This window comes from Mus musculus, chromosome 12 (assembly GCF_000001635.26).
Source record: "Mus musculus strain C57BL/6J chromosome 12, GRCm38.p6 C57BL/6J".
Lineage (NCBI taxonomy): Eukaryota > Metazoa > Chordata > Mammalia > Rodentia > Muridae > Mus > Mus musculus.
Window position 1 is genome coordinate 88,405,204 of NC_000078.6, and position 17,928 is coordinate 88,423,131.

General features: G+C 47.8%; 1 protein-coding gene across 20 annotated transcripts in view; it reads left to right on the top strand.

Moving 5' to 3' along the window:
- Adck1 (aarF domain containing kinase 1) overlaps positions 1–17,928 on the top strand; it is a 101,233-nt gene that overhangs the window by 44,710 nt on the left and 38,595 nt on the right. Inside the window, exon 4 of one of the 20 annotated variants that reach the window (XM_006516248.4) lies at positions 5,096–5,243. The exons of the other annotated variants lie outside the window; for them this stretch is intronic. Within the exon in view, the coding sequence (XP_006516311.1) occupies positions 5,096–5,243 (148 nt within the window). The remainder of the gene's footprint in view (positions 1–5,095; positions 5,244–17,928) is intronic. 20 annotated transcript variants of the gene reach the window in all.

The window sequence follows — 17,928 nt, forward strand, 5'->3', positions numbered from 1 at the left end:
CTGTCTCAGAAGTGACCTTGGTCTGGACTGAGTTGAGTATCTCAGCTGTTCTCCTGACTACTCTTAGGGCCACAGGTCCAAATGCAGTATCTCGTTTGGTCAGCAGGTGGCACCTGAGTTTACAAGTCAGGGATATGTGTTGGAGCCCTGGCCCTTTCCTCACAAGGGGTACCCTGAAGGATGAGATTCAGGCTCTTTTTATTCTTGGGCATGGTCCAAGGAGACCAGACTGATATCCACCACAATTGGGGCAGGTACAGGCCCGAGTCATGAGTCAGTTGACTGTTGCTGAAGTTTGAGTAACTGTCCTCTAAAGATCTGTGTTTTAAAAGGCCCTAGCTTTGGAGTCAGGCCATCCACCTGTAGTAGAAAGGACCTACTGGGAGGAGTTAGGCCACCTAGAACTGTAATAGTTACTCTTCTTGTTGATGTGGTAAATATGTGAGAAGAAGTAACTTAGGAAAGGAGGCGTTTATTTGGTTCTCGTTGTGAAGGTAAAGTGTGGCGGCATGTCCGAGGCTGTCACAATGCACCTGTCACCAGGAGGTAGAGGACAATGAACACCACTGATTAGCTCTGTCTCCTTTTATTCAGTATGGGACCCTAGCCTGCCACACGCTTTTAAGGTGTGTCTGCTTACCTCAACTAACCCAATATAGAGAATTATTTATAGACACTGGGAGCAGGTTAATTTCTGTGGCAGTTCTGATAACCATTATTACATTGATTGCCAAGACTGACCATCACAGGGACCCTTGATGGGATTTGTTAGCCTCATCTCTCTTTGCTTCCTGATCATTAAACAAGCATTCTGCCCCCACCCCACCCGCTCTCAGTCTTTGGTCTCATGCATGAGTCCTATGAAGAAGTGTGAGCCTCCTCCAGTTATAACAGCCTGTGATTTGGAGGCTCAGCACCTGATCTTCCTCTTCCTTCTTTTTCTTGCTTGTAGAAACAGCTGGCATATGTGGGAACAGGAGCAGGTTTTAGACCCTGATGTGGCCAATTATGGTTTGACCTCACTCCAGACCCCATCGTGTGAGATAGGTTGATCAAGGTAATGCCCGGTTACACGAGGGTCCAACGGGTTTGCAGGAGAGAGAGGGATCTCATTCAAGCAAATGGAGACTTTCTGAAGCGTGTGGCATGTGACCCAGGTTCTTCAAAGATGAGCGGGATTAGCAAAGTTACAGATGGGAGGAAGGGCACACTGGGGGTGATGTGGGCTCAGCCAAGGTGTAGTGGTAGGGGAGGCAGAAGCTGGGAGGTGGCTGAGCTTTGTTGACTAGACTGTAGTGTTTAGGAGCTGAGGCCACGTTCTGAAAGGCCTGCAATGTTCTTTTCAGGATGTGAGTCTGAGGGCATGGATGAACTGGAGAGGAGACTGAGCAGGGGACGCTGAAGAGACTGACCTAGAGATAAGGGAGAAAGAAAGGCAGGATACGCTGAGCCTGGTTGTCTCAGTGATGCAGAGATGTGGTTACCTTGTTGTTTGTTTTTTATTTCTCAAGACAGGGTTTCTCCGTGTAGCCCTGGCTGTGCTGGAACTCACTCTGTAGTCCAGGCTGGCCTTGTACTCACAGAGATCTGCCTTCCTCCCCTTCCCAAGTGCTGGGATTAAAGGCATGCGCCCTCATGTCCAGCAGATGTGGTTATTTTTTATAAGTGGGCAAGTAAAGTAAGCAGAGTTCAGGGTTAGTGGCGCCCAGGAAGTGATCATAATGATTATCAGCTACACTGGCACTGCCATCTTTGTCAGCTACACTGGCACTGCCGTCTTTAATTGCAGACACACTCCTGCATAGGCATGTCTCTCCACGGACACAAGCGAGTCAGGATGTAACATGTTTACAGATGATCCAAGCACGTAGACACGGTATGGACATCCATATCGTAGTTCTCGAGATGCTGGGATCATGAGTTTGAGGCCAGCCTGCGATATGTGAGTGAGGCTATACTGAAATAAAGGAAAAGAAAACAGAGCAAGCAAAATGGAAACCATGGACAGAGGCTCCTTCACCCCTAAAATTTTAGGAGAAGTTAAAGAGAATGACGTCACTGGCTACAGTTGAGTCTAGAAACACCAGCCTTTCTTAAGGGAAGCCCTTGCTTGGTTTGTGACCTCTGAAACATGTTTATGTCTGTCTTTTGTCATTGAACTCCCCTACCAGGGGTGCAGGGATATAGAATTGACTTTATTTTGTTGTTAATAGTTGCTAGGGATGGATGCAATGTGTTTTCATGAGTGCTATATGTTATAGGGACTTAGTGTTCTCCGTGGAACATGAGGCTGGAATTTCTGTGGAGATTCAGAAGAGATATAGGGGTGCTGTTGTATACCAGGTACATACATTCATTTTTGTATGAGCTCACAGGGGCACGTGGAGGATGATTGGTCATGTTTTGTTCTGGGTTGAATCAAAAGTTCAGAAAAGATAGGAAACTCCTGCCCTAAAGATGTCAGCTGCTTATTCAACATGGTGGTCCTGGCCAGAAAGACAACACTGTGGGGTACAAGGACCCACCAGAACAAAGACAGGAAGGAAGGAGAGGTAGGTGAAGCGATAGTCTGGGCAGGGAGCACAGAAGTGCTGCTGGCTCACGGAAATCTTGGTGAAGTGTCCCCTGCAGGCAGCTTTTCCCTTGGGCTCTTGCCTCTTCACTAGGGCTGGGAACAGTTTCATTCCTATGTTATTCTGGGTTATTCAGAAGACACTGAAGAAATGAGACATGATTGTATTGTATCTCGGATGTATGCATGTTTATAGATATGTAGAAAGATAGATTTGTTTAAAACCTGGATTATGTGATTGTCTAGGCTGACAAGTCCAAAACTGGCAGAGCGGTCATGCCAGAATCCTAGTAAGAACCAGTAGTGTAGTTCAGGTTCAACCGTGAAGGCCATCTGCTGGCAGGATCCCCTCTTGCTTCAGGGATATCATCTGATCGCATGAGGCCCACTCACATATGGAGGGCAACCTGTTTTACTAATAAATTGGATGCGAAGGTCTGTAGTCCCAGTACTGTGGAGGTGGAGACAGGAGCATTGAGAGTTGGAGGCCAGCCTGGTCTACATGGTGAGGCAATGTCTTACAACCCAGGGGCTGGGTTTTGGATTTCCTGTGTAGCTCAGTGGAAGAGTGCTTGCCTAGCTTTCTCAAGGCTCTGGCTCTGACGTCAGTCCCCAGGCAAAAAAAAAAAAAAAGAAAAGAAACGGAAAATCCATGTATAGTAACATTTACTCCAGTATCTGAGCGCAGTGACCTAGGCAGGACGGAGCACAGACGAACCACCTCAGTTCTCCATGTGGCCCTTGAGGGGACCTTCACGTGACCCTTGATGTTTGCATTGAATCAATACAATAGTAGTTTTGTGGCCTCGGTCTATTTCCTGTTTCTTTTTCTGTAGACTGGGAAGGTGAGCTCAGGCGGACTGTTAGAGCACTGTACTCTCTGACCTCCTGTTAGGCATGGTATTTCTTGAGCTCCCCCTGTGCAGAAATTGTGTTAGCCCTTCTCCCTGGGGGGTGGGGAGGGGGTGCTTGCTCCCTGGTTCCTGGTCCCTGGTGTTCATACTCTGGCCGGGCCTGCTGAGGTCAGCCTGCCTCACTGGCCTGCAGTCATCTATAGGATCTCATTGTTCGGCTCAGCTGTCCTTTGACCTGCTTCTCCTGGCCTGAATGCCACCTTTGTTTGTCCTGGCACCCATCTTGTCTCCCAGATTGTCGCTAAGAAGGCCACCAAGTGAGTGTTCTGGGAATGGAACAGAAGGATCTGGTAGCCATGCAGCTGGGATGAAGAAGCAGGGGGAGGGGGAAGGGAGCATTACCCTCCTCCTGGCTTGTCCTCATCCTGCCTTCCCAGCAGATCTCAATAAAAAAAAAAAATACATTTATATTAAAAACATAATGAAGAATAAAAAACATTTTTCCTCAATAATGCCAAACATCAAAAGGAGATTTTTATCAATTATGAGAGAGAAAGATTTTGGCCATAAAATGGTAATTTAATGAGTAGGAGACGGATGGCGGGAAGCATTAATGTCAGCCACAATGGATGGCCTGCCATTAGTCACTGGAGGAGAGGCAGGCGAGTAGTGGCCACACAGCCTGGATAGTCCTTTTTTTGATGTCCCCAACCCTAGCCCCGTCCTTCTTAATCTGATCCTCTTGTTGTCTGCTGAGTCTCTGCTCCGGCCGTTTTCTAGCTCTGCCCTGGCTCAGCCTGGCCCCCTCTCCCCCACCGCTCAGTCTTGCCTCCCGGCACCTTCCCTCTGTTGATTGTAACTTTTTTGTCCTTTCTTTTCTTCTTGAGACAGGGTCTCTCTATGTAGTTCTGGGTGTTTTGGGTTTCACCCTGTAAACCAGGCCAGCCTCGAACTCATAGAAATCCACCTCCTCTGTCTCCAAGGGCTGGGATTTAAGGCATGTACCACTATGCCTGACTCAGGTGGCTCTCCTGTCTGTGAAGAGAGCCCCATGGTGGAAAGAGCAAGAGCTGTGGGAACCGTTTCTCTGTCTTACAGCCTGTCCTTCTGGGCTGCTCGAGGGCTCCTCTGTCTTTTCTCTGTGTATGAATCTTTTATCTACGTGCATATATATGCACCATGTGCATGCCTAGGCCCACAGTGGTCAGAGGCAGGAGTCAGATCCCCTGGAATTGGCATACAGATGGTTGAGAGCCACTCTATGGGTTTTGGGAACTGAACCTGGGTCCTCTGTAAGAGTAGCGAGTGCTTTTAGCTGCTGAGCTGTCTCCTGCATGTGTCCTGTTTCATTCTGTTCTCATTCCCATCCCTTCCCTCAACCCCTCCCTGCAACCCCCGTGTGCTCATTGGGCTTGTTCTCATTGTTTGAACTGCTGTGTCTAACCATCACCACCTGCCTTTTAGCGGGTAGCCCCATCCCACATGGGGTCCTGATGTACAGCTTTCCTATGAAGCTTCCTTCTGTGGCTTCCTCAGGTCCCCCAGTCAGGATCAGCGGCCCTTTTTAGGACTTGTAGTTTATTACTTTCCAGTACTGAGTCTTCTATGGTGCCCAACTTAGACTTGGTATATAGTAGGTTTTAATAAATGTTCTTTAATGTTATTCTAGAATTTGCTTCTGTTTTCTTGAAGCCTTCACTGGCTCCCCAGGGAGGTTCCTGTGCTTTGCCTGGTCATCTGGTCTTCTCTACGCTGGCTTATGGTCTCAGGGGTTCCCTCAAGGCACTATCCAAAACCACCTAGCAGAGGAGTGTCGGGTGAGTGGAGACTCTGTCTGACTTGGAATTGGAGTCCTGCTTGAGCCCCAGGTGCTCTGTGCTATCCTGGGTAAGATCTTTGGGGCCTTGGTTTCCTTGTCTGTAGTCAGGGGTGATCAAAGAACCTGTGTATTAATAAGGCCGTGGTAAGGACTGAAAGATATACGCCATATTGAAATGCCTCAGAACCCTTGCCTGGGCAGTGATGTCTTAGGTAACCCTCAGAAACATAGACAGGAACAGAACTAAACAGAACAAGAAAGCGTCTACATAGAAAACAGTCAGCAGATTGAAGAGACCACCTGCAGAGTGGAAGAAAGTATCTGCAAGCTGTCTCTTCAGCAAAGGAATAATATCTATGGTTTGTCAGAAACAGAACAAAAAATTCCTACTCCCACTTCAATAGAAAAATATGATTTACCAAGAGTTAAGTGTGATGGCATATTCCCTCAGTCCCAGCACTAGGGAGGCAGAGGCAGGAGGATCTCTATGAGTTTCAGGCCAGCCTGGTCTACAGAGTGAGTTCTAGGCCAACCAGTGAGTTGCTATCTCAAAACAACAAAGATAAAAACCAACAAGAAACAGGTAGATGTTCTCAAAAGAAGACATATATGTGGCTAATAAGAATTTGAGGAAAACACTCAATATTGCTCATTAGGGAAAGGCACTTTCAAGTCATGTGCACTGAGAGTGGAGGTGCACACCTGTAAGCCCAGCAGAAGGCTGAGACAAGGGGATTCCTGCAGGTTGGAGTCTAACCTGAGACACGTAGTGAGTAGCCTGGGATAGATAGCAAAAACTCTGTTTCAACCTTCAACTTCTTCACAGCCAGCCTCCTGAAAATGAGATATCTCACAGCAATTGAATGTGCTTTGTTGGCGTATTTTTTAAGCTATTTTATTTGGTTCTTATACCTCTGCCTCCCTTCCAACCCTCATTCCATCCTCATCCCTTCCAACCCCTCACACTATGTAAAAGAGGATGAAGGTTATCATGGAAAGGGGACAGAGACCTTTTTAGGCTACTTCCTGCTGACTAGGGGCATTGGGGTCTTTGGGGCAAGTCCATTCTTCATTGCCAGGATATCTTCAACGTCTTGTCAAACCACAACGATAATAACCAGGAGCAGCAAGGGGAGCAGCAGCCTGCACAGGTCCTCTTGGGGCTCTCCAGAGTCCCCAGAACGAAACTCTATGTAGCTGGAGAAAATCACGCCCCTGCTAGTGCACCAGGTGAATCATAATCACCTGCTCTGAAGCAGCCTCATATCCCACACTTGGGATTAAAACAAAAACATATTCACATAACACAGCTGAGTTTTTAAAGAAACCAGAACTTACTACATGGCCCTTAGCAAAAAGACAAAAATATAGGGAACTGAACTGAGAATTTTCCATACTTTTTTTTTCTTCTTTTTCCTTTTGAGATAGGATCTTGCTGGGTATCCCTGGTTTGCCTGGAACGAGCTATGTAGATTAGATTTCCTGGTTCTCCCAAATTCTGGGATTATTGGTGTGCACCACCACTCCCTGCCCCTCTTGCACTTTCTGATCTGCTGTGGAAACCGTGTGGAGGTTTGTCAGGAAGCTTGGATCAGACTACCTTAAGGTTCAGTAGTCAGTAGTATTAACTCTAAAGTATTCATCATGCAAAGAGACATCTGTAATGTCATGTAGTATTCATGGTAGCTAAGATAGGATAGGTATTATCTAAATGCCCAAAAGCAAGTGTTGTGTATCTGCATGTGAGAAGATTATGTAGTAAGAAGAAAGAATGAAACTTTATTCACAGCAACATGTCATTTTGAGATCACTGTGTTAGGTGAGATGAGCCAGACATTGAGGGGCAAGTGCTGGCATGTTTTCTTTCATATGTGGAAGCTTAAGAAGTTCATCATCTAAAAGTAGTCAGCAGAATATCACCAGGGACTGAGAAGGGTAGGAAGGAGGCAAGATCTGGAGAGGTTGGCTAGAGGGTATGGAGTTACAGCTTGATAGGAGGAAAAGCCACAGTGTTCCCTGGGAGAATGAATACTGTCTGCAGTATCATACCATATATTTCAGAATAAAAGAGAGGGTTTAAAATGTTCTCATCCTACAGAAACAATGACTATTCCAGGTGATGGACACACTGACTGTTCTGATTTGAGCATTACCTGTTGTATGTGTGTATCAAAATGTCATCTCTGTACCCTCATAACTATACACAATTAGTACTTGTGAATTAAAAAAAAAAAAAAAAGGATGTACCCATCTGGAGCACAGGGCTTGCTGCAGAGTAAATGCCAGGAACTGTTGGCTGTGCTTCTGAGGCATTGAGCCCTCAGAGCGTGTGCAGGAAGCCCCTGGTTCCCGGGTCTTCCTGGGCTGTGACCAACAGCTCTTTTCTTTCACCCTGCTTGTCCATAAGCAAGTGTGCTAGGCAGAAGCAACCCATAAGAACCTTGGCTGACGGGTCGTAAAGGTTGTGTTAGTTTGGGTTTCTATCGTTATGAAGAGACAACATGACCAACTCTTATAAAGGAAAACATTTAATCGGAGGCTGGCTTACAGTTCAGAGGTTTAGTTCATTATCATCATAGCAGGAGGCATGGTGGCGTGCAGGCAGACATGGTACTGGAGAGGTAGTTGAGAGTTCTACATTCAGATAGATAGGGCAGGCAGAAGGTGAGCCACTAGACCTGGCCTGAGCTTCTGAAACCTCAAAGCCCATCCCCAGTGACATATTTCCTCCAACAAGGTCACACCTAATAGTGCCACTCCCTATGAGCCTATGGGGGCCATTTTCTTTCAAACCAACACAAGGGTTTAGAAACCTTCTGGTTCAACCCTGCATATCCTAAGTGAGGAAGCTGGCCTGGAGTGGAATATCTGGGTGGTAGAAAGGAGAGTCAAACACATGTGTTCCTACTCTCATGTTCTTCCTCCTGGACTGTAATGGCCTAGGGTGAAAGTTTAGTGTCTCATGGGAGTCTGGTCTTGAGCAATCAGGCTGGACCCCAAGGGTAAGAAGCCTCCACTCTTCCCTTGAGACCTTGTGGTCTCTTGTGGACTTTGAAGAAAGGATATTTTCATCCACCCATCCCTTGAGGTCGCAGAATCCTGTGTTTAGGGCTTGGCATCTGTCCTGGGTGATCTCAGGCCTTCACCTCCTGCTCTCACTGCAGAGCCTGGTCTGAGACAAGACAACTCTGTTGTTTTGCAAGAGCTTTAGTAACTGTCTGCTCAGGCAGGGGCCTTGAAAAGTTAGACTCACTCTCTCCTGGTTCCAGAGGCTAGAGGTCCTGAGCCACCTGCCCCCCATTTGCAGGATTTGGGGAGGGTCTGCCCTTTCTCATCCAGCTCCTGCCAGCTGCTGCCAGTCCCTGGTGTTGGTTTGAAGTTGCATGGCCTGAGCCTCTTAGCTGTGTCACTTGGCCTTTTTATAAGGATGCTTGTCATGCCCACCTTGCTACAGTATGACCTCATTTAATTTAGCCAATTGCAGTGCAAGAGTCTTAACTTACATGATGACGTTCCAGGGCATAAACCTGGAGAGGGGCTGAGGTGGGCTTTGGTGCAGTCTTCTGAACTCTCCCCTCTCCTCTCACCTCTCCTCTGCAGGTCATACAGTTTTCTCCATGACCAGCTGCCCCCGGCCTTGCAGTCTCAGCTTTGCTCCAGAAGAGAACGGGTCCACCCTGTTGTTTTGTTTTGTAACATTACAGATCAGGTCTCTTAACTTGGCCTAGCCGAGTTCATACGGGGTTCAGGAGTGTTCTCTGTATTCCTTACCTTTTGGTAGCTCTGACAGGAGCAGCTTAAGGAAGGAAAGGTTCATTTGGCTCACAGCTCACGCGTGTAGGCAGCCATGACGGAAGCCATGGCAACAGGAGTGCGAGGCAGCCGGCATCCCTTGTAAAGGTGCTGCCCAGTTAGGGTGAACCTTTTTACCTCAATTAACTCAGCCCAAACACTCAACCAGACACACCCAGATTTGTGTCCTAGGTCAGTCTAGATCCTGTTAAAGTGTTATCCTCACATTCATACTTCCTGGTTAAAGAATCGGAGACCTGAGATGTTAGTAGAGGCTATAGCCATAACTAAAAATTAAATCAGATAGGGGGAGGGGGGCAGGAAAGAGGGAAGGCGGAAGAGGAAGGAAGAAGCAGAGAGAGAAGAGAGGTTGAGTGTGAGTTGTTGACCAGGCATGAATGACTGATTGGAAGATGTTTTTTGGCAGAGAGCCAACGTAGCGAGACTTCTAGAAAGGACCTGTGCCATATGGGAGGCTCTGTGGAGTGGGGCAAGGTTGGTGTTCATTTCCTCCTGCCAGCCCCTAGATCTCAGAGTGTGAGTGTCACCAGCTGGTAGAGGACAGATGTTATGGTCATTCTGACAGCTGTCCCTGAGCCCCCAGAACTGTCCGAGGGACTGGAGCATCCTCATGTCCTCTCAGAACAGAGCCTATAGCCTCGCTTGCCTCCATAGCTAGAAGGGGGATGGTCCTGCAGGCTGCTGGGGGGTACCCCAGTGCTGGCGATTCTCTCCTCATGAGCCACAAATGGCTTTGGTGGTGGTGATGGTTTAAGAATAGATGGCTGAGCTGGGCACTGGTGGCACACACCTTTAAGCCTAGCACTTGGGAGGCAGAGGCAGGTAGATTTCTGAGTTCGAGGCCAGCCTGGTCTACAGAGTGAGTTCCAGGACATCCAGGCCTACACAGAAAAACCCTGTCTCAAAAAAACCAAAGGGAAAAAAAAAAGAAAGAAAGAATAGATGGTTGGAGGTGGGGTTTTAGCTCTGCCAGTCTGCCAGTGAACATAGCTGCCAGCATGGACCAAGTGCTGGCGGCATGGTGGATGTTCATCTTAGAGGGCTTTCCTAAAAGGGGGCTCCAGGACAAGCCTTCAAGAGAATTTTGTGAATAGCCCAGGGGTTGTGCTGTGGAAAGTGGCCATGTGCTAAGGGAAGAGAGGGGAATTCTTATGACTCCATGCTCTTAAACCAGCTGCCGTTGTGGGCAGAGGAGACTTCGTCCTATGGAGTGACTGGGACATGGTGCCACACACCCAGAGCAAGGGCAGACACAGTTTTTTGTTTTTGTTTTTGTTTTTTGTTTTTTCAAATTTATTTTTTTAATTAGGTATTTTCTTCATTTACATTTCAAATGCTATCCCAAAAGTCCCCCAGACCCGCCCCACTCACTCCCCTACCCACCCACTCCCACTTCTTGGCCCTGTCATTCCCCTGTACTGAGGCATATAAAGTTTGCAAGACCAAGGGGCCTCTCTTCCCAATGATGGCCGACTAGGCCATCTTCTGATACATATGCAGCTAGAGACATGAACTCCGGGGGTACTGGTTAGTTCATATTGTTGTTCCACCTATAGGGTTGCAGACCCCTTTAGCTCCTTGGGTACTTTCTCTAGCTCCTCCATTGGGGCCCCTGTGTTCCATCCAATAGCTAACTGTGAGCATCTACCTCTGTGTTTGGCAGGCCCCGCCATAGCCTCACAAGAGACAGCTATATCAGGGTCCTTTCAGCAAAATCTTGCTGGTGTATGCAATGGTGTCAGTGTTTGGAGACTGATTACGGGATGGATCCCCGGATATGGAAGTCTCTAGATGGTCCATCCTTTCGTCTCAGCTCCAAACTTTGTCTCTGTAACTCCTTCCATGGGTGTTTTGTTCCCAGTTGTAAGAAGGGGCAAAGTGTCCACACTTTGGTCTTCGTTCTTCTTGAGTTTCATGTGTTTTGCAAATTGTATCTTGTGTCTTGGGTATTCTAAGTTTCTGGACTAATATCCACTTATCAGTGAGTACATATCATGTGAGTTCTTTTGTGATTGGGTTACCTTACTCAGGATGATGCCCTCCAGGTCCATTAATTTGCCTAGGAATTTCATAAATTCATTCTTTTTAATAGCTGACTAGTACTCCATTGGGTAAATGTACCACATTTTCTGTATCCTTTTCTCTGTTGAGGGACATCTGGGTTCTTTCCAGCTTCTGGCTATTATAAATAAGGCTGCTATGAACATAGCGGAGCATGCAGACACAGTTTTTAATGCTCCAACTTTCTAACCTCCTTACACATGGCTTCCCCTGGGAGCTGCTAGTTCCCAAGACCATAGTTAAGATGTTTGTGTGAAAGGGGCAGTGGGAAAGGGCCAGATCCAGGGAGTGGGTGGGGCTGGTGCCTTGTGGCTTAATTCTCTTGGCTGCCCTGTGAGGGGCATCCATTTTGCCTAGGGGTAAACAGTTCAGAGACGTCAAGTCATGAGCTTGAGGAGAATCTTGGCTCTTAACTCCAACAGTCTTCAGCTTCCCGTGAGGAGTTCTGTGTTTTTTACAAAGGTTGCGGCCCTGGCAGGGTAGCCTTTCCTGTGATTCCTAAGAGGAAAGTGGGCAGGAGGATGAGGGATTCCTGCTGTTGCTACTACTACTATTGTTTGTTAAGTGCTCCTTCAGTCTGGAATGGACACTGGGTATTTTCAAGCATGTGGCTTCATTTAGTCCCAGAGCAGCTCAGCAAGGTATGTGTATGGGATGCCTACTGTAGTGTTCCAAGGTGTGCAAAGTGCATTCAATGTAGAGACATTGGATGACCAAGGATCACACAGCAGTGAATGAGCCAGGGCTGGATAGAAAAGCTTCGTTGGCCGGTTACTCTAGATCCACTCTAGTTACACAGGCTGCCCCTTAGAGGGGATGGGCCTGCTTCAAGGCCACATTGATAGGCTGGTGAGGCTAGACTGAGGCAGCACCCTGAGGTTCTTCTCCTTGCTCTGGCCTCACCTGGTTCTGCCGTCTTGCCTCCAGCACCAGGGTGTCCTTGAGTGGTTACCTCAAGAGCCAGTCAGCTGATGGCCAAGTAGAGGCCTTAGGAAGTGCAAGGATAGGTGGTCAGGCTCTTGTGGAGAAGTGGCTGTCCTGTGCTTGCAAGCTGTGGTTGTACAGGAGGGGCATGCTCTCTTCCAAAAAGAGCCCCCCCCCATCATTGTTTCTCCCTACCAGCTGTCTACTTGATGCTGCCCTTGGGCTCTGCATGTCTTGCTGATTTATGTTCACCACTGAAACAATAATGTTTAATCTGGAAAGGGCTAATCAATTTTTTATGCTGATTATGAATCAGCCAGGTGGGCCTGCTGCTTCATTCGCAGAGCTTGAGGAACGAGTCCATGCCCTAGTTTGGGCCTCTGTGGTAATGTAAGATGGGGAGGCCCAGCTTCCTTCAAGGAGAACCCTTCCTTGGGGCCCTGTATCTCTTGGGAAGAGAGTGTATATGTGCCTGTGTATGTGAATGCATGTGCATGTACATGCATATGTATACATATATGCGTATACATGTATAGGTATGTTTTTGTGCATGTATATTTGCATGCATACTTGAATGCAGGCACTATGTACATATGTGTGTAAGTGTGTGTATGTGTAAATGTATATGTGTACATATTTGTATGCACATATATTGCACATGCACACATGTGTCTGCATATATGTATATGTGTACAGATGTCTATGTGTACACACATGCAGATATCTATATGTATACATGTGCATTGTATATCTCTGTGTGTGTGTGTGTATTTGTGAGTACCTCTCTGGCAAAGGAGGTGGCCTGACTCCAAGTGGAGAGCCAGACTTGGGCATGAATGTGTATTTGCATAGGTGCATGCATTCATGTGTCAGTTATGTGCCTGTGTACACACATCATTAGCCAGTAGTATAGACTGAATCTAGGTAGAGTTCTAGGCTTTCATATACATGCTCATTGACTGTGTGCATATATATGTTGCTGTGTGTAGGTTTGCTGCTATGGGCCTTAGGCATAGTTTGGAAATTGTAAATTGGAAGGGGTACAATGTCATGGAATTCGAAAGGTCATTGAATCTTTTAACACTATCCTTTATAATTTAGGAATCAAGACCAAAAAATGCAATGTGACTTCCTGAAGTTACCTGCTTGATGACAGTGTGGTTCTTCTTTCACCCCTGTATCCTCCAGTGACTGCACATGCTTGCATGGTCATGTGCATGGGTGAGAGTCAGAGTAGGGCACTTTATGAACTGCTGGGGTTGACTAGTCCTTTTGACTTTGCAACTATCCTGACATCTCTGAGAGCTTGTACTTCAGGGAACACGACAAGGTAGTGACAATGTAAGGCTGATGTGGAGTGAAAGAGAGTTCCTCCGAGGTGCTGCTTTCAGGGCTTCCGGATCCCACGGGAGTGTGTGGCGAGGGACGAGCTAGACCTTTCTGGAGGAGGCAGTGCACAGTGTAGAGAGGAGAATGAGCAGGAAGGCTTTTGAGCACCTTTACATAGGTGGAGTAGCCTGAGCTGACTGACAACTGAGGCAGGACAGGGTGACACCTTGGAGGGGTCTCTTCAGGAAGGTGTGTGAATCTTGAGAGTAGAGAGGGTGGTGTCTCTAAGTCTGTATAACTCGTGTCCAAGGCTGGGTCACTAGGGTTTGTCATCTCCATGAGGGCCTTCTGTTGCTGGCTTTATGCACCTCCTGACTTCTCCACTGGCCACAGAACTTTTGTTTTATGGTCCTGTGTTGTACAATTGACAAGCTTCCATGAGGGAGCTCATTTTTTGGTTATGGGGAAACAATAAAACTTCAATGACACTTGCACAGGTGTCACAAGGAGAAGCACACAGTTTTCTGGATAATAAGTTCAGGAGGTGAAACTGGCCTGTCAGAGGAAGCAGTTTGGAAGTTGTGATCCTAGAGTTGTTAAAGGACAGAGGGATGTCACATACAAATGAAATGTCAGAGGCCTCAGGGCATAAAGAACCTGGTCAGGGACAAGAAAGAGGTGGCGACTGCACTCAGAGGCTGGAGAAATGAGCTGGGCGTGTTAAGGGAATCCGAGACTGGCAGTCATTCATCAGCCCCATGAAGAGCACTGCATGGTCTAATGTGTAGTAGCTGGTCTACAGAACTATCTGGAAGACCAGTTAAGTGTCCCTTCATGGTCATCCAGGCAAGAGGTTGGATCATGGCTGGGGAGCAAGAGAGGATGGGTAGGCATATTTGAAGACTGCATTAAATGTGTGTGTGTGTATGTATGTATGTATGTGCGCGCACGTGCGTGTGTATGAGAGGGAGGTGCCAGAATCCACCCTCAGGGTTCAGATATGGACAGTGGGAACCCCAGTACTGACTTAATGCCGAAAGGGACAATATAAGGGTGTCAGCTGGCCACCTGAGGAGGAGTCTTCTATATCATTGGAATTTGCAATACTTTCCTACCTGTAAGAATAGAAACCTTAGTAGTGAGGGTCAGAGTGGCCTTGGGTTCGGGTAGGAGTGATGCTGAGAAGGGGTCTGGGACGAGAGCTCAGACAGTGCCGTGCTTGCCTTGCAGGTATGAGGATCTGAGTTTAACCCCAGAACCAGGGAAATAGTGAGGCGTAGTGTACTTGTTATCCCAGCACCAGGGAGACAGAGACAGGCATAGCATGGGAGCTCCCTGGCCAGCCAGTGTAGTCTATTGGTGAGTGTCAGGCCAGTGACAGATCCTGTCTTAAAAAGCTGGATGATACCTGAGCAGTGGCACCCAAGGTTGTCTTCTGGACTATGCAGGGCTGTTTGCAAACATCCGCTTGTGCATCCGTATGCATGACCATGCACAGGCACTAAGGCTGAACAGACTGCGGCGTCTGGATTCTAGAGATTTAGGTTGAAATAACACATTAGCATGCTGGTGTCATGTGCTTTGGGGCGTTTCTCTGTAGTCGTGTGTGTAGAAGGAGAGGTTTATTGCAACAGCTGGAGATCCTGCCTGTCAGGCTACAGACATGTGACAGAAGACTTTTGGAGGCTGTGTAGCTTTCCCTTAGGGCCAGAGGTTATTGATGGCTGGTTACCTGAGCCGCACAGAAAGCAGGCCTCCTGATGGGGGCAGGGTGATGCTGAAGTTCCATGGGCTTGGCGTTGGGCCAGGGGTTGGAAAGGGACTACTTGAAGAAACAGCTGGGGAACAGAAGAGCCTTGGCCTTGGGAAGAGAAGTGGGCTGGTCCTCCACGTCATCACCTGGTATGGAGTCAAGAAAGCTCTGGCATCCTTCCTGGATCCATACTGTGAGATTCATGTTTGTCCCACATTGCCTTGGGACGGTCCCCAGCTTTCTGGCACACATTTATCCTGGAAAATGGGACAAACGGCTAAGGTCGCTCATATGGTGTGCCAGGGGTCAGAGGACACTGGAAATGGCCCACATAAGACTCTCGCTGAGGTGACAAGTTTGTATGTTTAGTGGTCTCAGTCAATACCTGCTGCTCCTATTTCTGTTTTTGCAGAGGAGGAATCCTAAAGTTAAGATGTTGGCCAAGGCACATTCTCTTTGGAGACCCTGGGAGGGACTCTTTCTTGGCGTTTTGTAGCCTTTAGAAGCTGGCTGAGTGTCTGGCTCCATCCTGTAGTGAAAGAGCAGCACCATCAAATGTCTGTCTCAGCCTCTCAGCCCTGCTCCTCTCTTAGATTCTGATCCTTATGCACACCCCTCCCCCTCTCCCCTTTTCACTTATTTCCTTTCTGCCTCAGTATTGGGGATTGAATCTAGGGCCTCATGTATGCATGAGGGCAAACCCTCTGCCACTGGGTTAAATTCTCACCTCTTCTTCTTCATCTTAGTAATTGTGTGTGTGTGTGTGTGTGTGTGTGTGTGTGTGTGTGTGTGTGTATGTACATGTGTGCAAGTCAGAGGACAACTTAAGGGAGTTTCTCTCCTTTCAACGTGTGGGACTTGGGAATTTCAATTAAGTCACCAGGCTTAGTAGCAAGCACCTTTCCCTACTGAGCAGTTGTGATGTTGGGTCTTGGATGCTTCAGGAGCTTCATGACAGTCTCTTCTGTCATGTAAGATCACATTACAGCTTCTGGGATGGGAACATAGACCATTTTTTCCTGCTTACCCTAAGGTCAGAAAGTCCGTATTTTGACTTTCATAGGTCATATGCTCTCTTTGTCACAGTGGCTCAGCTCTCCCTGATATGAGGAGAGCTGTGCCATTAGCAGGTTGACAGGGAGATCACCCACCCTACAGCTGGTGTGTGTGTGTGTGTGTGTACATATATACATGTATGTGGAGGCCAAAGGGCAACATTAGGTGTCTTCAGCTATTGCTCTCCACCTTTTTTGTTTTTAAAAGCATGGTTTCTTTGTGTGGCTGTGGCTGGCTTAGAACTTATTCAGTAGACCAGGATAGCTTCAAACTCAAACTCAGAGACACCCGCTCTGTCTCCTGAGTGCTGGGATCAGAGGTGTGCACCACCACCGTGGGTTCCCACCTTGTTTTGAGACAGGGTCTCTCACGGAACAGCTGGCTGATTTGGTTAGGTTGGCTGACCGACGGCCCGTGTCCACATCTGCAGTGCCAGGACTGCAGGCACATGCTGCTGCCCAGCCTTTTCTGTAGGTGCCGGGGATCCAAGCTGAGGTCCTTTTGCTGGTTTAGAAAGCATAGTGCCCACTGGGCTGTCTTCCCAGCCCCATAGCTGCAGCATGTTCTCTTTCCTCGTAGCTTTGGTGGACGTGCCGCAGCTGAGTTTCCCATCCTTTTAAATTCCTTGGCACTATGTCTTCCTCACATGGAAAGGGAGTCCCGAGAACTTTTTGCTGCACGCATGTTCTAGATTCCCTTGCTCTGGACTTTGAGGTATGGCAACATAGCTTAGGCATGCTGCCACTGCCCAGAGTTCAGGAAGCCTGTCCCAACAGCAAGTGGAGCAGCCATAAGTGAAGGACACCATACTGCACATTGTATCCCGCAGCTCTTGTTTTGAGCCTAGGGATATCTGAAGGTGATTGGAGAAGGCCTGCCAGATTGGTGAAGCTGAGCCTGTTAGAATTCATGAGCTGCACAGAACACTGGGCTTGCTCTCTTGTAAGAGGACCCTTCTCTGGTGAGGGGCCAGGAAGCCCAAGGTGCTCTGGATTCTGGATTGGGAGCCATCAGATCCTTGGCTCCCTCTTGTCACTGTATGCCCTTGCTCAGTTCATCGCTCTCTCTCCCCTGGAAGGCACTTCTTTCTCTCTGTTAGCAACTTCACTGACTCCTCAGTCTTCAGGTCTCACTCTGCTCTTTTGTCGGAGACCCTCTCTGCCCACGCCTATGTTCTGTTTGTCGAGTGCTAGCGCTCTGTCCCTCTCCCTTCTCCGTGCTCAGGAGGACCAGCCATTGCTCTCCTCATTTGCACTGAGTTGGTATGTTTCTATATCTGCCCGTACTTCCCTTACATTCTGCTAGTAACTTCAGAGGATGGTGACTGGATTCATGTTATACTTCCTTTTCCTTCCCCTTCAGTCTCCAGTGATAGCTACAGTGCCCTGCACTGGTTCGTCTCCTAGGAAATTCTTGTTGTACGTGTAAAAGAGTAACGGCTTCTGGTGAACATGTTGTCCTCTGTAAAATGGGGTTGATACCAGCTCCTCTAACTAACCTCCAGAGAGAGTGGAAAATTAGGTAAAAGTGCTTTGAGGATACCAAACGTTATGCAAATATAAGGTGTTGTCTGTGGTTGATTTGAACATCCCGTTCCCGGGAAGCTAAGTTCTCCTGATGCTCCCTTGGGCTTACCTAGGTTCAGAATCAAGGAGGTGGGAAGGCCTTCTGGTGCCAGCTGGCACTGGAAAGTTCCAGACTTCTGGTCCTATGTATTGGCCATATCTTGACTCTTGTTCCACCAGAG